Here is a 27,591-nt window from a genome sequence, read left to right as displayed (position 1 = left end):
CAAAGCAAAGTTCTGCTTCAGCGGTGTATCTGACAACCTCCTAACAGACGAATCAAACGTCATTACCTTACCATGCATTTGCTGCCAGGGGGACTGGATTGTATACAGTGTCCCTATCTTATCCAGATCCTGATATATGAGGATGATACCCCTCAGCTTTGATGTGCAGAGAATTGGCTGGGCAGGGATACAGTACAGACAGGAGCCTGTTTTTATTGATGACAGAGGGAGGAGCAGGAGACAGCACTGTTCTTCATGCCTCTCCAGATGGCATCAAAGGTGAATACACAGAGAATGGAGTCTGCACCTGATTACTTCTTTATTGTCTATCTGGGTTATTTGCATTCCCTCAGACTGGGAATCTCTTTAATTTCTAATGCACTTTTCTCTTGCTAAGCTGGCCCCTGCCAGGACGCTATCAAACAATTTTATTTTCTCTTTCACCTGAGCTGTCTCCGTTTCTCCCCATGAAGCAGCAGCCTGCGTTCTCTCTCCAGGTGCTGCGGTCTGGCAGAGTGGAGACGTGGGGTCTTGCAGTGTAGCAGGGCTGAGAAGCCGTTTTGATCTTCTGATCCACCTCCAGCTGAATCGTCTCGAAGTTGCGATCTAAACATTACAGTGTTCAGTGGAAACTGCGTGGAAGCGAATGTAAAACTGAGACTAGGGGACACTTCTTCATCTAGAGGGCGGTGGGAGTGTAGAATTATCTGCCCAGCTGTGCCGTTGAAGCCGATACCCCGTCTTCTTTTAAGAAACAGCTGAATGACATCCTCAGGTCAGAAGAGGAGACATTACCTTACACAAAGGATTGGCGGAGTATGGAACAAGCTGCCCAGCTATGTTGTTGAAGACATGAATCGGGTGGATCGGATCCTTGAATCAATTGCGAACTACCAATTGGGGAAGATGGGCCTTTCTTTTGTTTGTTTTTTTTTTCGCTGACTAGCAGGGACTATCCGTTTGGTAAGAAAGGCTTCTTGTTTCTAGAAAATTATTTCCATTAAAAAAATAAATTCCTGACATCATGATTCTCACAGGCACACAAATTGACCTCAACAGATGACTTGGTTTTATGCAATACTGCAAAGGAACATTTCTGCAGTTTTAGGCAATGCAGGAGTGAAAATCTCATGGCTCAGGATGAAACTAGAATAAGCAGAGCTGTCATAAATCTCTCAGTGAGTTTGGACATTATCTGGCAGACTTTACTCCCATGAATTGCTGGGGGGTTTTCTTTAGAACAAACCTCTCTTTGAGTGCTGCAGAAGTTGTTTTCCATAATATTCTACTGATTCAGCAATAAAGTACGATATATACTCATTGAATGTATGACAGTGTAAGTGTTGTTTGAACAAATATCAGAACTTAATAAAATCACAGGAGAATCTATCATTTTTATGCAAAGGCTTGAGTTTTATGAAGACAGACTAATAGGGATATCTCACTAACCTAGGACTCTTATTAATAAGCTCCACCAGAATTTGTGGACACACTTTTGAGAGAAGAGAAATGTCATGTTGCTGGAATATATATATATAGAAATAATTCCTGTACTTATTTTTAGCAGATCCTGTTTCTTACTCAGCTTTCTCTCGGCAGGAGACAAGAAGCCAAATTTCCTCCAGGATTTTCTGTAGCTGCGACATGACTTTGCTCTAGACAGAAGTGAAGTTGAATTGGTGGAGAGGGGTTGGTGGGTGTCTTGCAGAAACATGGTTGCCAGAGTGGGCAGTGATGTCTTCACAAAGGCAGAAGGAAAGTAGCAGTCTTTTTTGAAGAACACACGTCCGACCTGTCCCGTGGCATCCTGCAGAGATCCTGCCTGCAGCTCTGACGCATGTGAAGTCACAGATAACCCCACAAGACTGAGTGCAAACTATCTCCTTTTAGCCTAATGGTCTCCAGTGGAGACGGCCTTTGATTGATGTCAATGAGTCCCTTTCATCTCTAATGGGGCTGTTTGCTGCCTTGTTACAAACGCAAACCTCTCCTCTCTTCCTACAGCTGTCAAGCACAGTAAAGGAGCCTTTTATATGGGGATTAACATGCTGTGTGTCAAACACCAGTCTCCATTATTTCTGTCTAAAACCAGGTAAACACTACAAATGAGCCAATGTTAGACCCTCAGCTCAACAGAAAACTGTTTGTCAGGCTTTTATCTGGACAGATTGGAATTAAGATATGACATGCCAGCAATAGGTTCTTTGAACACACTCGTAGATAATTTATTTACCGCAGTTAATTGGTTAATAGTTCAATCAGAATTATTTTTATTCATGTCATTAAGAGCAATTTGAAACACAACAAGAGGTAGTGCTACGCAGTAAGACGAAAACATATAAACTTGAGTTCTTGCGAAACCCAGAAAGGCGTCTTTCGGCTTTTCTCTGAATTTAAAAACATGCTAATAAAGATGCATCTGTTTCAGTTTGCATTTTGTGTCCACATCTCTTTCCAGTGTGTTATGTATACAGCTCTGGGCCATTAGTGTTTTGTAAAAGGAATGTGAAGGTTTTTTTAGGTTTTGCATGTGTAAGATATAAGATCAGCTGCAGAAGATATTCGAAAAATGTACTACAGATTTCAATCTGTTAAGTACATAAATGGTGAATTTCATGAATGTTTTAAGTCTGAGATGTACCTGTAGCCAGAGTACCATGGGATACCATGGGGTCTGCACAGGTGTATAGAATTTGGACATCTCTGGTCTTCTTGGGGTTTGTGTGAAGCTGTGTGCAGTAAGGACAGTGAGCAGAGAAATATGCAACCCTGCAAAAATGGAACGTGCCACAAACACCTGGAACTGTTATCTAGTTATCTTGTGTCCACCCAAACACAGCCACCCCCAAGAGTGTGTCCCTGAATGACAGAGACAAGGAGAGGGAGCATTGATGAGGGAGGGTGTATGTGTGTGGAGTACCCCTGTGACATCCCTGCACTCTTGAGCATGTTGAGCATTTGTAGTTTAATCCTGGTCTTAGATTATTCAAGTCATTTATTTTGAATAAAATATAAATAAATCCTTACACTTAAAAAGCACTTTTCTGGACACTCCACTCAAAGCACTTTACAGGTAATGGGGACTCCCCACCACCACCACCAATGCGCAGCCCCACCTGGAAGATCTGATGGCAGCCATAGTGCGCCAGTACTCTCACCACACACCAGCTATCACTGGGGAGGAGAACAGAGTGATAGAGCCAGTTCATAGATCTTATTTCATAGATATCTTTAGAGAATGTCACACAAAAGGCGGTATGCAACAGTACAGAATGCACCACATCTAAGGGTAGCAAAGCATGAAGGGAAGGCTTCATGCTGCAACAGGAAGAACACAAAACAAAGACTAAGATGAATACAAGCTCTAGCTAATAGCACCAGCTTTATTAAATGTCCTGAAAAAAGTTTCAAGTTCCACTTTTCATCATTTTATCTGTTTGTTACTTATTCTTAAAAGGACTGATCGTCATCTACAGCCTGAGCCATTCTAGGAAATCTGGCACTTTAGACACCAATGAATGTGTCCTGAGAGGCATTTAAACTGCAAAGAATGAGTTTTGGAACTATTACTCCTATTTTGCTTTTAGGAATTCCTGAGGGGAAATATTAAATACCCCTTATGCAGCCCAGATTGGCAATTGTAGATGATTTTAAAATGTGATTGAGCAGCTGTCATGGCCAAAGCCATTTTTAAACCCAGCTGCCACAACGTGACCTTGAAGAGACCATTCATTCATCAGTGGAGAAAACATAACAGATAAAGAGACTTTTTAATCGCTGTCCATGTCATTATTCACTGTCACTTGTATTTGTTTTCCGTGGATGGCCATCCTCCTGTGTGCAGTCTGCACTGGGGCCAGCCGATGCCACCTTCTGTAATGTGGTCCCCTCAGCAAGAGCAGGTGTGTGCATGGCTCCGAGTGGCCAGGCACGTGTTTGTATTTGTAAATCATTTAAAAGTGTCCCCCTAGAATGGATGTTTTTTGGAAAGCAGTCCCATCTTACCAAATCACCTGGGGATCCTGACGAGGAAGCAAGGGTATTTAATATTATATTGATAAGTGCATATATGGCTTTGAGGAACATAAGTACACAAGACATGTTTCAAGTAAAAAGGAGCTAGTAACATTTATACATCCAGCTCGTGTAGCGGCCAGTAGCCCAGGATTAGAATAGCAGATTCGTACGTGAAGGACCCCTTGATTGCTGTCCTGGTGTCCCAGGGCGATGAAGGCTGCTGTTGTAGCCTCTGGGGACCAGATCTATTTCCTTCTGCTTCGGCTGAATAGCTCCTCACTTCCAGCCTTCGCAACTGAAGAAAAGGAGCAGCGGGCTCTTTTTTCATTCTCATTCAAAACAATCGGTTTGCACGTGTGGCAGGGGAAACAGCGTTAAAGAGGTTAATCATCGTTCAGGCAGGCCACCACCCTGCTCAGAATCAAAAGAGAGCGGGGCCTCCCAGAGCTGAGGGGAATTGTTTCAGGACGGCGGGGTGGAAACTGGAGTAACAGGCCTGGCTTTCTTTCAGCGGCGCATTTCTCTTGTCTCTCTCCCCTCTTTTCCCGTTCAAATTCAAAGTGCGTTTTTTCTTTTTTCAAAGAAAATGGGTTTTGTTTCGGGGATTTGAAAATGTGGCATTGTAATAATAAAGCCCGTAAACACACCACTCTTATCTAATACGGGGCTCGTCAAGGAAGGTGTCAGGCAATTTAAATAGCCTGTGCTCAATCCCAGGGACTGGGATCTCAGCAGGCACGGACAGACAATCCCAAGCATCAGTTTACACACAACATCGAGCCCTGCCCAGGGTGTGAATGTTACGAGCAGCAGGCGTCTAAATTCACACTTACTCCTGATTCTCTTGCTCTGGGCGTGATGGCTTTCGGAGAATTAACCCTGTGGCTCCGCTGGTACAGGCACCCTCTCAGAGGGCAGTCTAAGGCATCTGAGGAGAGCGACCCAGATTTCTCGGGTCCAGTGGCGTCGGGTGGTTGGGATCAGCCCATGTTTCCCAGGGGCTTTTGGCAAGTCGAACTGATCAAAGTCAGCCAATTCCTCATTCGCAGGATACAAGACAGAGGGGCACTTTAAAGCCTAAAATCAGGAAGTATGAGTACTGAGAGGCTCAATGTATGGAATTTAATGACACAAACACAAACAAGCAATTAGGCTGTCAAATTCAGAACACTTCCATGTAATTCCTTCCATCTGCTTGTTGCAATATCTAAAAGTTTTACCACTTGCAATTGGCTACAATAACCATGAGTAGTAATGTCTATATTTAAAATAAAAAAACTCAAAAAATGATTTGCCTGGAAATGTTGATGGCATCTCCATTTTTTCATTTTCATACTGTAGTTGATTGAGCCAAGACATGAATAAATACAAGAATACGTGGAGAGATTAAATGTCGCTTTTATTAAGAATATACTATTTTTGTGTTGCCATTGCCGCCAAACTTGAAATGGTAACGTGATTGTTTAACAGCATTAGATCTCTTTTAATGAATAGAAAACCTGAACTGTGGGTATTACAAACACTGAAATTATGCGTTTTCCAAAGCCAGGTTTACAATAGTGTCAAACCTACATGAGTCTGCTGCAGCTCAAAGGCAGTTCATTTGGCTATTCTACATATGTTAATCCATCCATTCATTTTCTAACCTGTATCCAGCCAATGGTCGCTGAGGAGCCAGAGTCTATCCTTGCAATTTGCAGGAGCACTATAATCCAATTCAATTCTTTTTCATTATAAACTCAGACTGGATGTCTTGGGAATAACATCAAAATATCTCATATTTTCTCTGCGTGCTGAAGATTTTGAGATAACACCTGATGCTGATCAGATGATGACTGCTAACAGACCAGAATTTGTTAGAATCAGTGACTAAAAATAATTATTTTGATGTGCAGCTGAATTTCTACTGTTTACTCAAACTGATGACAAAATTCATCATCATGAATTAATAAACATTATGGTTATAAACAGAATGCTTAAACACTCGGAGCATGTCAATACAAATATAAAATAATGATGACCTGATGAATACAACATTGTTTTAATGTATGATCTGGTTGTGTTTAAAAAGTACAGGAGGGGGAAATGTGACATAAAATGTTATGTGTTGTAGCACACACAGTGGCGGGGTAACACTGTGTAGACCACTAGGATAGCAGGACATTGCCCACACAAAGCTAAAGGACTACAAGTCCCAGAGAGCCTTGGGGGCACTGCAGACATGAAAGCAAGCATGGGACACACCTGGAAAGCACCTGCCACAGGTACTGTATTTAAGCGAAGGAGTCATACAAGGCAGGATCCTTAGACTGATTATTATGGAAGAGTGGAAAAGGCTGCTAGTGGCACAGAAGGAGACGGAGAAAGGCAAATAAACTTTGAAGGAGGAATTTGACTTGCCTGTATTGATTTAACTTAAGCTGGGTAAGGAACCTGTGCAAATGAAATCCGGCCTGGAAAATGGACACAAAGATGTTGAAAAAATATTTTTTTAAGGATTGTGCTGTATCTGTAAAAAAACACCACCTCTATTAGCCCACAAACACACCACCCAGAGTGTTACTGTGCTCTCTGTACTTCCAAGCCTCTTCTTCCCATCCCAGTTTCAATCAACAATTTGTTATAGTGCCCTTTGCAACACCAGAGTGCTTTACAGACCTTTACAGCAGTTAATAATATACTAACCGATGACCACTGAGTACGCTCATTTGCCTTCAAGGATACAACATCTGTCCCAGTGGTTAATCGGAAATCTCACGGAGAGAAATTCACAGTGGTGCCTGGGTTCTTGTGCACACTTCTCGGCTCTCCATGAGATTCTCCAACTTCCTGCTGTCTGAGGTAGGGAAAGGACTTCATGACCAACTGCAGTAAAAGAAAAGACTGGACAGCTCTGATACTCAAGAGGCTGACAGACCTGTTTCCCTTCCTGTGCATCTTTAAAGCTTAATTGAAATGGCTACTTAATTGGCCAGATCTTTTCTAGTCTCTGCCTTGTGTTTCATTCTAGCTGTTAACAGTTCTTCTCCCTAAGGGCCACAGGGACTGTTTTCATTCCACCTGATCTCTTAATGTAACTTATGATTTGCTTAATGGGAATGGGAAACATTTTCGATTTAAGGCAATGATGATTGAGACAGAACTGCGAAGCCTGTGGAATTCCAGTCCCTTGTGGGCTGGAGTTGCCTTTAAAAGTTTCCAATTAAGTCTGTCATTTTCTGATCCCTGAGGGCTGACATTTCCTTCACCAAACAGCACTGTATAGACACTGGAAATGTCTTTTGCTTTTATTGTAAAGGCTGGTGAAAATGGAAGATTTTATGAAGTGGATGCACACAACTTTCGCTTTAATGATCAGAGCTGACTAGCAGTGGATGGCTGTGTATTTTAAAAACCATGAAGAACAAAGAATGGTAGGCGTGATAGCTGAACTCAATCACGAAACATTCAATCAGTTGTTTGTGCCACGTATTTATTTGCTCCTTGAAATATAAAACTGGTCATTTTTAAAGCGACAAAATTGCATTCTTCCCCCAGGTTTATTAACACTAAGAAATCACAATGTTAAGAATGCTAACAACAATAATGCAAAGTCAACAATATAACACAATGTATTTACAGCAATAGTAAAATTGTCCATATGGCATTCAAAAAAGACTCTTCAGGGCTCTGGAAAACAAAGTCCATCCAGTTGACCTTGATATTGATAAATCTATGAGCTCGGTGGACTCAGAGCCCTGAGTGACTGACCACAGTGGCACAGCTGACAGCACAATCGATTCAGCTGTGTTTTTTTACACCGTGGATTCAGAAGTGAGCCCAACAATCTTTTTAAACTCCCTACTCTTCTTTTCAGAAAAACAATGCAAACCCGATCTAAGGTTGCAGTAGGGAGATTTAAAATTTTTGGAATTGATTTTCTGCTTTTCTGCACTGGGTGAAATGGTCATTAGGTTTGTTATTTTCATCTCCTCCTGGTTTGCACAATTGTATGATGCGTGTTCATTAAAAAAAAACATAATGGTGCAAATAATGGAAATGTTGCATTTGTCTGCACTGGCTATCCCTTGTGAATGATTGTCTTCCTGGAGTCCAAAGGTGTGGGATAACACCACTCTGCTGAGAAATGCACGCTCTCTGGCAGGATAAGCAGCTGTTGTTTTTGGAGATTCATTTCTCTACTGGATTGCGTTTCACCCTCACATCTGGAGCGGTGACACACGTGGAGTGACGGACATATATTAAGTGGTGGAACAGCAACCACATTACACCAGCTAACAGTAGAAAACAACCAAGGTGGAAGCATTGTTATTGTCACTGCTACAGTTCAGTCACTGTTGCCAAGACTATAGGACAGTGTTTAGACAGCACAAATTCATCTTCTTTCATCCCAGATTTTGTCTGCACATTTGTGGGAGTTCTGTGGTTTTCCGTTCTGTGCTCTAGTTCTTTGTAGAGGCGTGAATTACTGTTTTTGTGTGTACTGTTATGGGACACGCTATAAATACCAAACGTCTCATGAATAAGCAAATCAGTTAATTTTCATCGACGAACTCACAGATACGCCTTCATGTAGGGAACTGACTAATCAGGGCTGAAATGATCCCTGCCAAAACAGGGCTGTAATCTCTGGCTATTCCTCACCTGAAAGGCTGACAATGTAGGTAAACGAACAGTTTGCCGGCCAAGTCAAGACAACAAACTGCCAATTGATCTGCTTCTGCATTGAAAGTCTCTTATTTTCCTACAGAGGGAAGGCCCTCGCTTTGGTCATGTGTGGTATTTTTAACTCATTAACGAATAGCTGCCTTGTACACTTCTTCAAATGACAAAGTCAGCTGCTACATCACTCGGCAGCTCACAACTGGTAGCCCACTGAAGCTCAACAGGTGTGAGCTTGGCCAGTAGCTGGATGACAGACCTCCTGGGACAGCTAAGGATCTGTGTGGGTCCTAATGCACCAGTACAGTGACAGGGACACAAGGCACAGTCCTTCGGATAAGATGTTAAACCAAGGTCCTGACTCTCTTTGGTCATTTAAAATCCCAGGGCACTTCTTGAAAAGAGTAGGGGGTGTTACCCCGGTGTCCTGGTCAAATTTTCTCTGGCCTTTACTAATCATGGCCTCCTAATAACCCTCATCTATGAACTGGCTTCATCACTCTCCCCACTAATAGCTCATGTGTGGTGAGAGTACTGGTGCACTATGGCTGCCATCTCATCATTCAGGTGGATGCTGCACATTGGTGGTGCTGGAGGGGAGTCCCCATTACCTGTAAAGCGCTTTGAGTTGAGTGGCCATTAAATGGTCTTTCTAGGGACTCTTCCAAAAAACCCTAACTTCCCACTACGTCCACAGCCCACCTGGCTGGTGCACGCTTGTATTCTATTCCAGGGGTTCTTACTCTTGGTCCCACAGGACCACAGACCTACTGTTTTCATTCCAGCTGAGCTGAATTACCTAATTGAAGCCTTAATTGAACTAACGAGTTGCTTGAGTTGGATCTTCTACTCAAGGGTTGGGGATTTTATTTTGTTAATGAAGTGCTGTAGTTAAAGGGCATTTTCAAGGGATGAAGGTTTAAGACGTTTAAGTGCTGAAAGCAGTCAAGCGGTTTGAACTAATCCTATTGTTGAGTCCATGAAGGGGTCAATTGTATAGGGGTGAGCTCGGCTGGAAGGAAACCCAGCAGGCGTCTGGGCCCCCAGCACCAGGATTCTAGTCTAGCACAGACATCACCTCAGCGGAAACATTTCAATACCCTGCACAGCCGTCTGTGCTGTGCAAGACTCCGGAGAGCTCATCCCGAGCTGGAGAAGCTGGCAGGACACTGTCAGGGAGCCATGCAAAGAGAAGGGAAGACCCGGGCTCTGGCTGTCACTCAGAAGGCAAGACTCATGAGTCTTTCCCGGGTTTCCAAACACAGGTTTCCAGAGCTGGGTTGTCGATGAGATTTGCTTTCTGATTTCCGTGTCCGCGCACCCTTGCGTGCCCATCCACTCATTTCCTCTACTTCCTCTGAGGTTGCGTGTCCACATGTGGCCTGTACTCGATGGGGGCCCTGGCTGCGAGGCCTCCGCGGGGCCCCTGGGCATCAGCACCAGTCGAAGGTCCGCCCCACCATCTGGAAGAAACGCTGGCTGGGCTCCCTGAAGAACTGGCACAGCGCCTGTCGGACGTCAGAACTCAGTTCTGGGTGGGGGCGCCCCTTCGATTCGTCCAGGCACTTGTCGTGCCCCTCCGAGAGCAGGCAGTAGAAGCCCTTGGTCTGGTTGAAGTAGAAGTTGGAGGGGGCTATCCTGGGCGCCAGGTGGAGGAAGCTCTCCACCTTCCGGATCTCGGGGAAGGGGTCTCGGATCAGCGCGTCGCCGTCCACGACGTGGATCTGCTCCAGGGGGAAGTGGCGCAGCCAGTTGCGCAGGTGCAGGTGGTAGAGGCTGCGCTGGATGGCCTTGTAGTTGGTGTTGAGCTGCCCGTCGCGCATCAGCAGCTGCTCCAGGGGCTGGTAGGGCTTGTGGCGCTCGCGGCGGTTGTGCAGCACCTGGGTGTAGTCCGAGACCAGCCTCTCGGCGGGGTCCCGCACGATCAGGATCAGCCGCACGTCCCGGCTCATGTCCCGCACCCGCGCCGGCGCCTGGGGGGCCGTGAAGTACCCCGGCGTCTTCTCCACGGCCACCTGCCCGGGCAGGGAGAGGGGCATCTGGGCGCGGTACCACCCCAGGCCCCGGCGGTAGTTGTCGTCCAGGTTGAAGAAGTGGACCTCGGCCTTGGCCACCTCGATGTCGGGGTGCAGGTTCAGCATCTCCAGCAGGGCCCGCGTGCCCCCCTTCCGCACCCCGATGATGATGGCGCCGGGCAGCCTCTGGGTGGCGTTGCTGACGGGGGCGCTCTGCCGCAGCTCCCGCAGGCAGACGCACACCTGGGACTGGAGGAGGACGAGCAGCAGCAGGGCGGCGAGGAGCACTGTCCACAGCATGGTGGGGGGCGAGGGGTCAGGGTGCACAGACAGGCAGGGCGGAGGACAGACCCACTCTACCAGGACCCGATGCTCATGTCCCAGAGTGCTCTGCTGCTGCCCTCTGGGACAGGTCTGTGAAGAAAGCAAATCGCAAGAGACTGTTTCTTATTATAAGCCCATCTGACAAGAAGGGTGCTATAACAGCGTACATAATGACATTAACGGTAAGAACAGTAATTATAATAAATCATTCCTTACATTTATACAGTGCTTTTCTGGACACTCCACTCACAGCGTTTAGTAAAACGTCAGAGCAGGCGGCTCTCAAGGAGCATATTGTGATAGAGATTAACATGGGAACCCCCACCAGTCAATGTGCTGCTGTTTTAAAGAGACCTGAAGAATCTGCAGACAGCTGCCTCTGATCGTCCATCCCGATACAGGATATATACTATACAGGGTGTGGCACAAGGGAATGAAATGAAATAATCAAGTTTAAGACAACTGTTGTTTACATCTGGGTCCAATGAAAATGTCAAAATTCACATTTTTTAAACCAAATTTGACCATTCATGTCCCCTAACCTGGCCCTGTGTTGTGGTTTTGCCGTAAATGCAATCACGTATGTTGTCGGACTGCTTAAATCAGTATTAACAGTATTACTTCACATAAGAGCATTATTTTAAGAGCTGGGATTGATATTGAAATACTTTCTTCTTATTATTGCTGTTGTTGTAGAAATATTGTATTAAAGAGTCCCAGTAGAGGTCTAAAGCTACACCATAGACAGCCCAGGTCAGCCCAGGTGTGTAAAAACTGTTTCCAAGAGAGAGAGAATATAAGGGCGATTCTGCTCAACCTCATTAAATTATATTTCACATTAAGATTGTGAAAGGAAAATGCATTGAATGGTCTCAAGTGAAAAGGCCCAGTTTAATTCCCGTTCCGTCCCGCGAACTGCGCGGTGTACTGTAACAAGCGACTCGAGCGCTGTAGATAGGAGACTAGCGCCGCCTTGTGGCGAACTCAGCCACAGGCGCGCCAACTGAAAAACGCCTTTTTTTTCGCTGGGAACAGGGGGCGTAATCTCATCTGTGTTTATTAGTATGTTAGTTGGAGCTATCCGGATTTAATCGTGCTGTAGAGAAAAGATAATGATTCTCACGGCTCTTAACGAGTACAGCGACTGTCTTGATTAATGCGTTAAACTAATCAAGCGTTAACATAAATGAATGTGCTCGTTGGAACTGACTTCAAAGCAAAGCTTCGCTTCACAGTACATTATTGCCGATACTTATCTAAAACACCTAATCATCTCCTACCCTTTGAACTGCGTTTAAAAAGAGGTTTCCTCGATAACAGATGAATTCCCCGATAGTGGAATTAAAATTAAAATAGCACTTAGCTCAGACGGGAGCTCTCCTTCTTTTTGCCTTAAGATTCTGAAACAGCCACCTGTCTCATCGGGCGGCAGTGGTTCCCTGATGATGGATGGATGGGCGCACGGACGTGTATTAAGTTGTTAGTTCTGAAAGAGTAAAGTCCTGACACCAACCGTAAGAGTACTAACGTGTACTGAAATGATTGCTCCAAATGCACGTAATTAATTGCAGGCGCGCCCTGCCGATGAGGTCATGCTCTAATCTCTCCCCGGCGTCCCCCGCGGGACGCGACCATTTCGAACCGGGGATCAGACATCCTCCCCGGGGGACACGCGGCAGACCTCCCCGGCGGGGCCCCGCGCGCGCCTGAGCGCGTCAGAGAAAGCTCGCGCGACCGCCTCGCGCGTCACCGTCTCCCAGCAAAGGGTGGCCGGCACCCGCCTGGGACCCACAGACTCGTCACTCGGCCCCCGGTGCGTGTCCCTGCGGCCTCCCCTCCAAGCCCGTCCGACGGGGGGGTGATGCGGAGTGCATGTGGACAACCTCTACGGGCGTGAGAGTAATGCCATTCAAAAAACAAGGATGTCTTTAGAGTAACCATTCACACGACCATTGCAGGAACACCTGAGGTGCCCGGTGTCGCTCTGATGAAAGTCTTCGTGCTGTGACTTTGTTATTAATTAGCGTGTCTTGAATAGGAACCATGTCTTGCTGGTGAGGTGTTCCTGTTTGCTCAGTTTAATTGGCCCTTGGGGAGACCCAGCAGCTCTACAGACCCCAGTGTCTGTCTCTGTTGTTGTGCTCCTGTGTCAACGTGTATTATTATTATTATTATTATTATTATTATTATTATTTTATTATTCTTATTATTATTATTATCACCCAGGTGTGGATTATTATCCACACCTGAAGAAGGCTCCACGGCCGAAACGTTGTGTTTTCTTTCTTCTTTTTTTCAGCATGGAATAAACCTAATAATTGTTATTATTATTATTATTATTATTATGTGGCACAGTGGTCAGCATTGCTGCCTCATAGCGCTGGGGTCCCAAGATACTTTCCGACCCAGGGGTGCTGTCTGTGTGGAGCTTGTATGTTCTCCCAAATTCACCGCAGTCCAAATACTGGTTGGTGAATTAGGCTCCTGGGAAAAGCGACCCTGGTGTGAGTGTGCGTGTCTGAGGTCGGATCTGTGTGTGAGCCCTGCGATGGACTGGCATGTACCCTGCCTTGTGCCCGCTGCTCGCTGGGATAGGCCCCCGTCTTAGATGGAGTGAATAGAAGATCGAAGATTAATAGAAGATCGATGGGATAGATGGATTTGCCCGTTCCGAATAAGATTCTTGCAGTGTGTTATTGATCTTTTACTATGTGAGACTGTGGACGGAGCATCAGTCCTTCTGGTATGGCTTCAGAGTTGAAGGAATCACACATCAGGCAGTGCAGAGCAGTGCGATTCCCTCCCCAGTCACAATGTAATTGACCCCCAAGTTAATGGCCACGTCACAGCGGAGCCCCCCACCTCAGAGCTGAGCTGATGAGGGAACATCTGTGGAGAGATGGGGGTGATATATATATATATTAAGGTAGACAAGGGTCTCATTTATAGATTCTGTAACATCTGTTTGTTTCTGCATTTGAGATTTTGGAAATTGGCAAAAGAAATGTGAAAATAGTCCAGTATTAAACAGAGTGAACAGAGCGGAGTGCATTTTCCACCCAGGCTTCAAAAATACTGTAGTGTATTCTGCAAAACCTGGAGCTGGACAGTCCTGGACTGTAACCTCTACCTGTTCCCCCTTACCAGACTCACTCTCCTGTGACACAGATGGCCCGTGACCCACAGAGCCATTCTGACCACCTGGCATGCAAAAACTCACCCTTCTCCCCCACGGTTTTTTTTAAATTCCTATGATGAAAACTGTATCAAAGATATCATCTTGATCTTGAATATATATATACACATACAATATAGCAGGCACAACCTATCCAAAAAAATCTTCATGATCATTCTGATCAACTGTCTATTCAAATAGAATCAAATAGACACCCATAAACGCGCTCTGTGGCCGCACATGTGTCACAGAGCGTTAGTGTGCCTAAGCGTGTTAATGGAGGTCTGTGGGATTGATTCTGTCATGAGAGATGGTAAGGACGGAGACTAGTTGTGGGGAGGTGTCTCTGTTCTCAGTTGGGGTGGGGGTACAGTGTCAGAGATTGCTCTCGGTGGGGATGGGGGGGCGCCTAGTAAAAGCCACCGATTAGCCACCCCTTTTGGCATCGCCAGTGCTGCGCGCCGCTGATAAACCTCTCATCGCAGACGAGCAGACCCCCGACCTGCCGCGCTGATAACGCGCACACGAGGAGCTCCGCGGGAGACGGCGAGGCAGAGGAGGAAGATTAGCGCGAAGAGACGGGGATAAAAAGGCAGAGGATGGGTTTAGATGAGGAGGGGGGGATCTGTCGGTTCATCGTCGGTATTCTGCGTTAGCGGCTGTCAGTGATCCAGAAAGAGCTCTCCCGAAGAGAAGCGGGGTGTCACGAATCGGCGTGGCGCATTAAAATAGCTTTAGTTTTTTTTTTTTACTGTGCAGAGAGATTCGTTTCCCCTAAATAAAGAAAACCGCACAGCAGTATATGAACTCCTTATGAATCTGCACCTCCAGATCGCACAATTCATCCCTCGCTAAAGCTGTTTAATATGTTTTAGACTCCTGGTGTTTCCCGTTAAATTGTTTTGTTTTTACCCGTATACATTGTGGTTGTTGGCACTATGTTCAGATGTTTGCTCGTTTACGGTTTCCAAGAAAAAAATGCTTTCCAAGCTCGTTTGTGGTGAATAAGGGATATACGAAGTTAAGTAAACCAGGGAGTACTCACTGACCAGAAAATAAAAACTCAATATCCTATCAATGGCAGTGGCAGGCGGGTCTATTTTTAATTAGACGCGTTACCCCGAAGGGCCGGGTGTTTTCCCTGTTTTCCTATCTACATTTTATTTTCCATACACGGGTATTTCTGTGTCACATTCCCGATTTCGGCAAATAAATACGGGTGCATGTTCTTCGGTTTGAATAACAGGGGGAAATAAACCAACAATTTTGCTTAGTGCTGGGTTTGGTAATCCTTTTAGTAACACGAAGTGAAGGAGAAGACGGAAAGTGGAACAGCTGATACCGGCTTGCCCGTTCTTCATTTCGCCTACTGAGTGATTGTCACGACGGCCGAGCGCGCCTGCGGATTTGTCATCCTGAAGCCCCGGCGGAAACCCCGCATTGCCACCGCGAGACATTGGCACTGGGCCGGCTTCCAGGGAAGGACTACAGCCTGTGACACCGGGCACCGGCTCCACCACCACCGATAACCACAACAGCGAGAAGCTGAGCCCGTGTCTGCAGAAGCAGAGCAAAGCTTGCATCTGCTTTTCCGTGCGTCTGACGCGAGTGACTGACTTGGAAAAGAATCCTGCCGTGCCTGCAGGAAAGTGCACGAGTTCCCCCTTTTCCTTCTGCTTTGGAGAAAGTGGCCTTCGGTACATCCGCACGGTCTTTGCAGGCAGATGCCCAGCTGTGTTTCCAACTAGACCCTTTAATCAGTCCAGACCCTCTACACCCTCCTCACTTCCCTGCCTCTGCGGATCTGGGTCAATGAGGTCACAGATCCAAAGCCTCACCCCCCCCACCGTCTGGTCTGCTGCCTCCAGTCTGCTCTAATTAAAGGGCTTTGGCACGAGCAGCCTGGCGGCGGCAGTGGTTTCGATTGGCACCCAGCCTCGCGCGCCCCTCGCCTTCCGGATCAAACTCGCCGCGCTGTGTCTGCCTGGAGCGTGGCTTCCTCCGTTCAGATCTGCCCAGGGCAGGGGGAAACCAGCCTAGCTGTGCCCGTTCTCCCCTGGACCCCGGACCACCCTGCCACTCGTCCGCATGGGCTAAACCGCATGGGCTAAACCTCCCCAAGGTCCAGCAGCCATTCTGTACTCGGGTGCACTGGCCTTCTGCCCCAGGGACAACCCTGGCCAGTAACTCAACTGGACGTGCGGTCTAGTCACGCCTCCGCCTGGCACTGCCTCTAACATGAACAACAGGCATCTGGAGCAGCTCCTGCTGTTCGCTGGCCAGGTTACAGATTAGAGCTGGCTGTTGATTTAAGGGCTGTGGCTCATGACATGGCTGAAGAAGAGTAAACCATTGATTTACAGTACTTCTTTAAAACAAGGCACCATGAGGGCAAGTGCAGACTGAGCTGTAGTGACAGATAATAATTGGTCTGTAGTTGTCACTTGTCTCATCTCTTCTGGGTGTTGTCAGGAAACAACATTAAATGCATCACCACCATGGACTGTTTTGATTTTAGCTCAGCCAAGAGACCAGGAAGAGAAGGTTCAGTTAGATATTGTCTAGTAATTTTAATTAAGAGATCTGGTGCTCAGACAGCAAATACAGCCGCAGCTTGAGCAGGGAGGGGAGATCAAGAAGGAAAACTACGTCCCTGCTGTAAGTAGTGCTGGCCAACCAGTAGGTGGGGCTCTTCCCTCTAGACTAGAGTTTCCAAAAATGAACCCACACCGCTCTGGGTGACTGGAAAAACAGCGTTGCAGAATGTTCCGTCTTTTGGATGAGATGCCAAACCAAGATCCTAACTGCTTAATCATTAAACTGACCCTTCTTCCCCACCTGAATTCTGCTCTGGTTTTGTACAATCTGCCCTACCTAGATTCTCCCCCTGAACTCCGCCGGTGAAGTGATTTCTCCCTTCTCCATGGTGTTATGGTTGTGGGAGTGGGAGGAAGAGGAGAGAACGAGGGAAGAGCGAACTTAATGTAAAAGGTGTGCTCATCACTCCCTGTGTTCAGGTGTTCCAGAGCTCATTATGTTGTGTCAGGTGAAGAAGCAGATGAGGTGTGTGTCTGTGTGTGTGCGCAGGGGGGGGCGGGAGGGGGCTGGGGAAAACTCTCACCATGGCAACCATTCATTAAATCACAACAGCCAGCAGCTCAAGGCAGAGGGAGAGAGAGGAAGAGAAAGGAAGTCAACTGCAGCCCCTAGTCTGCACACTTAAAGCGCTGATGCAACACCAGGCTGGAGCTGCAATGAAGAAAAAAAGAATCCCAGCAATAAGGACACACAACGCCACAGTGCAGCAGCAGCCAGTTTGTAAATGACTTCATATTTGATGACATTTTTCAATCCTGACTGATGCATCAGTCTACCCCTAACTAAGGAACCAGTACAGGTTTATTCCCTGCTGAAAAGAGAAGAAAGGAAACCCAACGTTTCAGCTTTGGAGTTTGGGTGTCCTTCTCCACAGCTGAAACGTTGTGTTTCTTCTCTTCTCTTTTCAGCAGGGAGTAAACCTTTACTTGTTCCTTTGCGGCCTACACATGCTGACGCAGCTCCCCGTCTGAAGTACCCCTCACTAACCTTGCTAGCATGTTTTCATTCTTTCTGCCTACTAGAATCTCCAGTTATGAGCCAGGGGCACAGCCAGAGGGGTGGCACAGGGTAGTTGTTGCTCTAAATATGGCTTTGCCACCCAAACCATCACGCCATTTTAGGTGTTTCCTAAAATCCCAGATTGTATTGTCTTAAATCTGCCAGCAGAAGGAAACGCAAATGCAGGAAACAATTACAGCTCTTCTTAAACGCTTTTGAAAGAGCGTACACGCAGGCTATATTGTAAATGGTCGGCGGCGGCGGCCAGTTTGATCGTTGCAGATCAAATAAACAGATCAAATACTGAAACTGTCACCGAGACCTTGTGTCATGTGGAGAATTCTGAGTTTTTATTCTAGGTTATGTAAAAAAGTTCTTGAAAAAGCTCTCGAAGTACGACAGCATACAGTGAGAAGTATCTGGCGTGGGCATCTTTCCTCGTGCAGAACGTGCCTCGGAGTCGTGCCCGGTGTGGATACAAGCTCTGTCCAGCTCTGCTCCGCTTGCCCCTCAGTTCCGCCTCGCCCCCACAGTGTCAAACGGGGGTCACCCTTGTAATGGCTGCAGAGCCCAGTATGTGTGCACTATATCTTTTACAAATGCCAACCCCATAGGTGTCCCTGCCACCCCAAATATAAAAGCCCCCAGCTAGGGCAGCCCCTCTAGGCCGTGCATTCCCAGACATGCCCTGGGGAGATCACGGCTCTCACTGCTCCTGCCAGGGAATCTGCCTGTTGGAGCGCGGCCACCCCTGACCAGCACAGCAGCTCAACTGAAAAGCAAACGGCAGGACAGGCACAGCCCTCCCCCCGCTCCACCCCAGGGTGGATGGGCCTCGGGGTGTCTGCTCAGCCATGGGAGTCAGCAGAGGTCTTGTTCTGAGGCCACCCATCTACTGAGGGTGCACAGACGCTGTCTGCAAATGGCACAGCCTGGAGTTGAACGGCAGTCTCTAGGTCTCATGCATGTCTCTTCATAGCCAAACAAAGGCTTTGTAAAAAGTCTTTTCAGGAGGTGAGCTCTAGTTTTATCAAAATAAGCATGAAAACTGAATCAGTCTGCTATGCACTTTGCAAAAAACCCCTTGTGCCATTTTTTTGTGCTAATTCAGTACAGTTGTCTGTGCACGTGAGGTGTATACGTCAGTAGTGTGCCCACCTGCCAGGGAATCCAGCGTTTTGATTATGATCAGTGGAGTTTAAAGGTATGAAGAAACCGAGACACTTTTTGCAGAGCACCGTGCCATAATGGCCAGCATTCCTGCTGGGAATGAGGTGAGGAGTGGGCGAGAGGAGGCGTTGGAGAGCACCGTGTTAACACAGGCAGATGGGGTGTTATGAGTGTACCACAGCGCAGGAATGGGGCGAGGAGGGGGGCACAGTTTGATCATTTGAAATGAAATACCTGTGTGTGAGCCATCTGCTACCCTGTCTCTCCCTCACATTCACTCTCATTCCATCCCTCCCATTTCTCATCATCAGCTCCTGAAACGTATTTACTCAAGGTTTTTTGTGTGATATTCTGAAAAACTGCGAGAGCGGTTACCCAGAGGGACCACTTACTCAGTCTTGGCTATGAATAGGTGCACACACACATGCGTTCTGCTTACAGAAACACACACTGATATGCATGTGTTGGTCAAGCAGACCCCTTAAGAACATAAAAACCCTAAAGATCATACAACCTAGAGGAGGCCATTTGGCCCATGTAGATCCTTTGGACCTCATCCAGCTGTTTCTTGAAAGAAGCCTACGGCATAAGCTTTCACAATATGGCTGAGCAGCTTGTTCCATACTCCCACAACCCTTTGTGTAAAGAAGTGCCACCTGTGCTCAGTTTTAAATGCACTTCCTCTAGTGCCCTTTGATTCATGTTTTGCTGCTCATTCTGAAGAGCGTCCCCCTACTGTACTCTGTAAAAGGCTCACACTCTCAATCAGACTCACGTACACAACGACAGATGCATGGACAGCCATACTCACAGCCCTCGTTCCTCTTAAAGACAGCAAGGCACCTTCACTCAGCTCAACTTGCTCAGACCTGCACTCTTATGAACTAGTGAGGACAGAAGATCCCCCCCCCAAGAAAACAGAGCCGTGATTCCCAGCTAAGTAAACGGGACCTGCAGAAAGCAAGTCGAAGCTGTGATTGTTGTTTCTGCCCTGGTGTCCTGACTCCCACGGTATTTCGATTGGCTGTCTGGCATTATGGATCGGCTTGCGAATCTCTGCTCTGTCCTGCATTAGAGAGCTCATCAGCCTTCAGGGTCTGGGAGTCGATAATGGGGATGAAGCTGTTTTTGTCCCCGGAGAGCTGCACTAATGAGGGGAGGCCAGGCGGTGATGGTGCTCATTTTGTCTTTACAATGAAACATTAAACAGAGGTCCCGCGCTGCCCTCAGGATTTTAAAGATCAGTGGAACATTAAAGCAGACTCCAATCTTGCCATAAAACATTTCCACAGCTGCCCTCTTTGGAGCAGGGGGAACCTGATGCAATAATGGGGGCAACTTTTGTTGGGCAAAACACCGTGTGACCCGTTTATGGGGGGGGGGAGAGATGGGTGTATGATCATATTTCATTCATTTCATTAGGTTTTCCGTGTTATCTAGTCAGTGAGGGGTGTGAGGGGGGAAAAGGAAGACAGCAATTGCCTTTTCTAGATCTTCTGTGCTTAGTTTCCTTTCTGAATGCCCCTGGCAAGGTAATACAAGTCTGAGTATTCGCTTCACACTTCATTCTGTTTCTCTGCTGACAGAACAGGAGAAAGGTACAGGGTTCTGACTCTGCAGAGACAGCTTGAGCACTGTTGCCAGTGGACTGGGCCAGTGGACTTCGGCCATGCGTCCACCTGGCTGGGAGACCAGACGTGCTGAGAAAGAAGGCACCGTTAGACGGGCCGTGAGCTGCGGCGGACAGGCCGCGGCGAGTCCTGAGTTCTTTTCTTTTTGGAGCCCCAAAGTCCTTGTGTCTCAAGCGACAGGCTGCGTCGCTTTCGGTGGCGTTGCTTCAGGTTCCCGTGGAGTGCGGTTTCGGCACGTTTGCGCACACACGGGGCAGCCTGACCGAAAAGAGTCACGCACGCAACAGTCGAAACTGGAGACTGGGGAAGAGGCTGTGGTTCCAGTGGGCCAACACGATAGGGCGACCCGGAAGGGCGATGAGTTCGCTGGATAAAAAAAACCCCAGCAGCCAGAGCGAGGGAAACCCCCAGAGCAGAAGGGAGCAGGGTGAGCGAGGTCAGGGTGCTGGGATTGTGCGTGTGAGTCGTCCTCTGCCGGGGGAGCAGATCGTGACTCTCCCGCTGGGCTCCCCACACTCCCTTACAGCACACAGGAGCGCTGGGTAATGAAGACGTTCTCACAGACGAGGACAAATTGGGGCTCGGGCACAGCTGGGGAAATGGGTTTGAAGGGGAATAGTAGACAGATAGCACACAGATCACACCTCCCCGTCCTTCTCCTTGCCTTGTCTGTCTTCATTCCCAGATTACGGAACGCACTTCCCTCTGATTTGGGGTTTCTCAGGGTTAATCGTTCTCAAATAGACCAATTATGTGGAGCAGGCCTCCTCAGGGGCGGGAAGCAGTAATTTCTTCACACATTATCCCTTTCTCAGTGTAAATAAAGCAGCCTCCCTGCACAGTGCATCATCCGTTCATTACTGTCTGATGTGGGGTGAGGTTGATGCCGCCTGCCGAGCAAATTTCCCTGTTTCCTCTGTTCCCATTCCTCTGCTGTCCCTTCCCTCTCCCTCCCCTCACGCTGGCTCTCGGATGTGGATTGAGTTCTCCACAGGCCAGCTGTTATAATGAAGGTCTCTGCACACGTTGTTAAGCATGTCTGCATGACAGAGCACACTGTTTCAAAGTCCAGGTGCGATTTCAAATGTTCTGTTCATGACATTGATAGAAAACCAGATGAAACTGGGTGTCCTGAAAAAAATGGAGCACGCTAGTGCTGTAGTAGAGACAGTTCTGTTAGTTTGGCAAGCCTGGACCCCCTTCGGTGACATAGCAACCATTTCCAAAAGGCTGCAATAAGCTGCAATAGCATTACATTGCTTTTTTAAGGTCAAAGTTTTGACCTCTGTCTTTGTCCAAAAGCCTGCAATTCACAAATTGTTTTGTGTTAAGACAAATAGAGCAGTAGCTCTTTCCTTGGGAAGAGATCGATTTTTTCAATTCCTAACGAGTCTGCAATTAATCCATGCCCGCTGCCCAACCCCCCCCCCCCAAAACAAAAAACCAACACACACATACTGTGTCAAGGTCATCCATTCCAAATCCGGGTGGCTCATATCTTCCCCACTATAGTTCAGAGTCCCCAACGTTGGAGAAATTTATAACAATACCAAGGCCACTGTGCTGTATAGCAACACAGAGTCAAGGGACTCCTCTGACAGGAGCCTTCCTGAAGACACCTATCACCCTTTCTGGTTGTCCATGTGTCTGTAATCCAGTTGGTCAGTGGGCAAAACAGATGGGGTGTTTTAAACCCTTCTAAACCACAATCCATCCAGGTGGTGACGAGTGGGAGAAATCTTTCACAGTGTCGCGAAAACACGGATCCTTCAAGCTAATACAATGTCTGCAATGGAAGGTCTATATTCCTATTTTAAGAGCACAAACAGGACAATACAGGCAGAAGTGACCTCCTCCTATGTAAACATGTTTCTTTTTGTCTAGCAGTCTGTCCAGGCAAGTAGAGCGCTACCTGCTTTTAAAAACAGCTCCTTGGATGCAGATCTGTTGTGAGCTGACGACTGGTGCTGTCTGCCTATGTTTGTCTGGGTGACTCTGAGAGTAAGCAAAGGCTAGGCTGTCCCTCTCTGAGACAGACAGAAGGTCACATATTGAATTATCAGGGTCAGGAAAAATGGACTCCCAGTGTCACCCTGCCACACAGCCCAGGCTAGGGGGTAGTTTCTTAACACAGCCAGTGCTACTCGACCTTTCATCTCTCAGATGAAAGCAAATTGAAGAAGGTGGTTCTCTCACTCATCCTATGTCTCGTTGGGTGCCCCCTGTGTTCTTCCGTGAGAGGTTTTTGAACGCAGACCTCAAAACTATTCCATCTGCGAAGGGTTTGGGGAGATGGTTTCGAGGAAAGCAGAGGAGTGAAGTGAAACCCTCCGAGCGAAAGTGGCATGCATCACTGGAGAGGCGATCAGGGAGGTTATTCAGCACACCCAATAACTTGCTGGGAAAGAGTAGTTAATTTTTAAACACTTGTGGGTGTGCGTGAAACTGATGCTCTGGGCTCCTCAAGGCTTTTAAAGCTTCCTTGATCAACAAACCTGCAGCACTCAGGCAAGCAAAGATGAGCCTGCTATTGCACTAATGGCTCTGGGCCTGACAGACAGAGCAGCAGATGAGTGGCTCCTGGGCTTTGTGACAGACAGAAGCCTATGGTATATTGCTACAATGCAAAGTTAAAGTCGCTGCTTTCCAGGTGATTATCTCCTAAGTGTAGTGCAGATTGTAGGTTAAGGCCTTTCTGCATCCTTGCTCTCTAATATACCTGCCAGTTTTCCCAGAGCACAGACCACGTCAGGGCTCAGTCCTGCTCCTGCAGGGCTGATGTCCACAGGTTTTCATTCCAGCTTTTAACTCTTAACAACATAATCACCTCATTGGTAGCTCATCGGACCAATTTGATTTATCTTAAATTATCAGCTCCTCGGACCCTGGTGCTTTAAAGATTCGTAGACAATCTCAGCACAATAGTCCTCCAGGACCAGGATTAGAGATCCCTGTTTCTTTTGTGATTCAAAAGACCTGAAAAAACTTCAGATTTTGAACCTGGTCAGAGAAAATTAAACCATAATAACAGCTGCAACAATAAATGACGACCTTAACTATTCATCTTACCACAAAACATCAGTTTTACAAATGCTTCTCTAAGCTGGGTGAAAACTATTTTTCAGCTTTGCCAGTATAAGCCAGCTTTGTAACCCAGGATTTTTGAACAGACGGACAACGAGGAGGAACAAAAAGGTTCATGATACTGTGAAAGCAGTATCATATCGGTATCATTTGGGACAGCAAAAGCCAAAGACATAGTTTTTAAAACAGGACTATAAAGTAAGAATGAGTGGATAATTCATGATAATTTTGCATTAGCATTATAAACACAGAAGAAAGGTTACAAGGAGGAGACTTGACCATACTAGCTCCTTTGGTTGCTAGTAGCTAACTGATCCAAGGCTCCCACCCAGCCATCTTGTGAAAGAAACCGTGGTATCAGCTTCTACAGCTCCCTAGCGTGGCTAGGCAGCTTGTTCCATACTCCTGCAACCCTTTGAGTAAAAATACACCTTAACGATACACCTCAGTAAAGATAGACTGACCAGGCACAAGCACGGGACATTTGTTGGGTCATTGTAGCTGTTTCAATTTCACCACGAACAGCTGGTGGGATCACCCACAGATCTTTCTCTTAATTTGCAGCAGGCTTAACAACGACGAGCGTAACAAAAGCCCAAGACTCGGATTCAGACTGGGGATGATGCAGACCAGAGAGAGCGCTTTTCAATTCTGTGCTGCCTGTCCTCAGCTTTTTTAATCGTCTCAAAGCAGATTAAACATGAAATAAGCGAGCAAAGTTACGGGTAGCTATATCTTCATATGCACCGACCTTCCTGACAGCTTAAATTACTAGGATTTTCAAAACACCACATTCATTCCTCAGCCCGTTACTGTGTGTCGCCGTTATAAAGAAATAGACAAAAGAGCACAATGCAAAAGCCGTCGATTTCTTAAAAGACGTACATTGAGTGTCTGGTCAGCGTGGTCCTGCCTGCTTGTACCATGCACAGTCTAGCAGTCCAGCCATTGTGTGACCTGGATGTCTACTCAGGGGCTACATTAAGTACCTTATTTCTTGTTACAAAATGTCAGCAAAAAAGTTTCATTGAAAAATGAAGCAGATAAACAGAAACATAAAGACTCATTTGATTAAATTGTATGCAAAACTACACAGCTCCAAGATAGAGTACAAAGCTGCTGCAGAGGTGATCTCCTCTCAGCAAGCCCTGTGACGTGTCGGGTAGCTGTTAATGCTGAAAGCATTTCAGAACTGAAACAGCTACAAAGACCCAATAAATGTCTGTGCTCCTCACACAGCCCTCTTCAGCTGACTATGAAGATGCAAGGCTGGAAAATCGACAAGAAACAGACTGGAATCTCTGACCGGTTAACAGTATCTGTGCCAGGGACCAGCGCCTCAGCAAACTGCCAAAATAATACAATTCTGATCTATCCACAAGTGCACATGTGCAAATGTGCAAATGTATAGATGTATCGATACAAGGCATGAGTCTTGCACTGTTGGTGACATCAGAATATGTATCCGTGCCCTTTCTCTGATGAAACCCTTCACCTCAGTCAGACTGGCAGAGGATACCCACAGGGAGTGAAGCTCCTAGCTTTTTAAAGACCAATCAGGGTTTGTTTCCTAATTCATCACAAATGATTCTCCGCAGCCGAGTGAAGAAAAACAGAAAGTAGAATCGAGCCAAGTAAACCAAGAATGCTGGGTACTGTGTTACCGACAAACTAGATTTTATTTCTACCATCAAAGTCATTTCACACCCCTCATTGTCCCAGACAGCGAACCCCGCAGATTCGATGATTAAAAAAAAAAACCCTCTTAGGGTAGCTAGCACCTGTTCTTTAACTTTGAGGAGCCTTTGACACTGTACACAAACTACCCTTCCCCTCACTTCAACCTGTGCTGCACAGCCAGCATCTGAAAACTTCTGATCACTGCTGCCTGTCACTCTCGTGTCCCTCAGAGTGCCCCAGGAGCCTCCTAATCTCGGAGCACAGGCTACATTCCAGGTCACCTCTGGAATCGGCTCCTGGCTTTCAAAGTGAAAGGCGGAAGAAAAGGGAAAACTCCTGCAAGACAGAGCTTTTCCAGCACAATTCCTGGTGTGCTCCCCGCCCCGGAGACAAAGAAGTGCAGGAGGAGTCCTGAAGCAGGGCGGCAGGGTGGGAGATAACACAGCCGAGACCCTCGACAGGCTGCACAGATTTCAGATTTCAGCCCCAGAGAGACGAGAGAGCATCACCCCAAAGTGCAGCCACTCTTAGAAGGAGGGAGACGAGAGAGGCAGAAAGCCGGGAGCGTACCTGTTTTGGAGCAGCAGGGCGAAGTCTGGTTCCTGCAGGCTGAGAGATGAGCCTTTTCCCTGCTTCCTTCGATGTGATCCTCCTGTCCGTGCGTCTCCCCCTTTTCTGCGCTTCCCTCTTTCCTCCTTCCTCTCTGCCCCCTCAGCCCCGCGCGCGCCGAGTGTGTGCGTGGAGCAGAGTGCGACCTGGCGGCTTTGTGGTGCTCCTCGTTGTGGAAGCCAGTGAGTGAGTGAGTGACTGAGTGACTGAGTGGGAGAGTGAGTAACACAGGGAGTGCGGTGAGCACACACACTAGAATCTTTCCACTGGGAAATTTCCACTTCCCCCTCCCTTCACCCACCCCTCTTGCTCGCTGTCTTTCCCAGTCCGCTCCACCCTCCTTTTTGCCCCCATCCTCCTTTTTCTTTCACACTCTTGCTGTTGTTCTCCTCTCTCGCTCTCCAATTTCACTCCCTTCTTCTTGAGCTCTTTCTGTCTCTCTCCCTCCTCTATTTCTCTACTCCCCTGTCTCTCACTCCTCTCCTCTCTCTTTCTCTCATTCCTTTATCACTCGTCTCTCTCCTCCTCTCTCTCACTCCTTTTTTTATCACTCCTCTCTCTTCCCTCTCTCTCTCTCACTCCTCTCCATCTCACTGTCTCTCACTCCTTTATCATTCCTCTCTTCCACCTCTCGCTGACTCCTTTCTTTATCACTCTTCTCTCTTTTCCCCCTCTCTCAGTCCCTTTCGTTCTTTCTCTTCTTTCTCTCTCTCAGTCCTCTTGTTCTTTCTTTTTCCTCTGTCTCTCACTCCTCTTGTTCTTTCTCTTTTTCCTCTCTCTCACTTCTTTCTTTCTCTTTTTCCTCTGTGTCTCTCACTCCTCTCATTCTTTCTCTTTTTCCTCCGTCTCTCTCACTCCTCTCTCTCTCTCCTCATGGGAGATCCTCAGTCTTCAGCCTTTAATCACCCCCCTGTTATGTTCTTTAAATACTGTTTCAGCCTCTTGCTACAATCTCTCCAACTTCACCTCCCAGGCAGCTGCACACACAATGCGACAGATCCCTGTGTGCTGACACGCTTAGAAACAGGCAGCTATTTGTGTGCAAGCACAACAGCCCCAGCAAGTGCCTCTTCTGTCTGTGACATCTCTGGGACTCTCTGACGTGCTGAAATGGTCTGGGGAATTTAACAGTGAAAACAGAAGATATAGGATTACTTAACTACAGGCATATGAGCCTGAATTTCTCCTTTCTCGTGTGACGCTATTGCCTTAAGCAAGGCTTTTGAGGAATACTCAGATTCTGGAAGGCAATTAAAAATGCAATGCAATAAGATTTCCCCCTCCATTCCACAGTAAAGGGTCGTGTGTGCAGTGCAGCAGGTGTTTCTTGTGTCACCTGGGTTGTCGCTAGAGTCACTGGAATGGTGTGTGGCAGTGTCCCGTGGGACTGGGAAGGGTTTGGGAAAGATAATGGTCTCAGGTGTCAGCCAGAGGCAAACACTACAGCCAGGATTTTCAGCTTTCTGCCCACTTATTTCAGAGCACCACTTTATACCAGCTCTGTAGTCGTGCCGCTGAGTTCATTATCGGCCCTCTGAAATAACTCAGCAGCTGGATGAACTCAAATTAAGCTGTAGAATGGATGTGGTCTACAGCGCTTGGCGTAGTGGTTTAGCCATAAAAAAAA

At 47.1% G+C, this 27,591-nt stretch overlaps 1 protein-coding gene across 3 annotated transcripts; it reads right to left on the bottom strand.

Annotated features, from left to right (window-relative positions):
- Positions 1 to 7,472: 7,472 nt before the first annotated feature.
- hs3st1l2 (heparan sulfate (glucosamine) 3-O-sulfotransferase 1-like 2) lies at positions 7,473 to 26,985 on the bottom strand. Of its 3 annotated transcripts, none has more exons than XM_015344209.2 (2): positions 25,926 to 26,985; positions 7,473 to 11,134 (listed from the first exon to the last, which is right to left on the bottom strand). In XM_015344209.2, exon 2 carries the CDS (start codon positions 10,992 to 10,994, stop codon positions 10,113 to 10,115), a length of 882 nt encoding a protein of 293 aa, XP_015199695.2. In that variant the 5' UTR covers positions 10,995 to 11,134; positions 25,926 to 26,985; the 3' UTR covers positions 7,473 to 10,112. The 3 variants fall into 3 exon arrangements, with proteins under 3 accessions (XP_015199695.2, XP_015199630.2, XP_015199765.2); XM_015344144.2 differs by having other exon boundaries at positions 7,473 to 11,108; XM_015344279.2 differs by lacking the exon at positions 25,926 to 26,985 and adding an exon at positions 11,235 to 13,102 and having other exon boundaries at positions 7,473 to 11,108.
- Positions 26,986 to 27,591: the final 606 nt, after the last annotated feature.

Source organism: Lepisosteus oculatus, chromosome 2 (assembly GCF_040954835.1).
Source record: "Lepisosteus oculatus isolate fLepOcu1 chromosome 2, fLepOcu1.hap2, whole genome shotgun sequence".
NCBI classification, from domain to species: domain Eukaryota; kingdom Metazoa; phylum Chordata; class Actinopteri; order Semionotiformes; family Lepisosteidae; genus Lepisosteus; species Lepisosteus oculatus.
The sequence above is the reverse complement of the archived record's forward strand: the minus strand, read 5'-3'. Positions and strand labels throughout refer to the sequence as shown.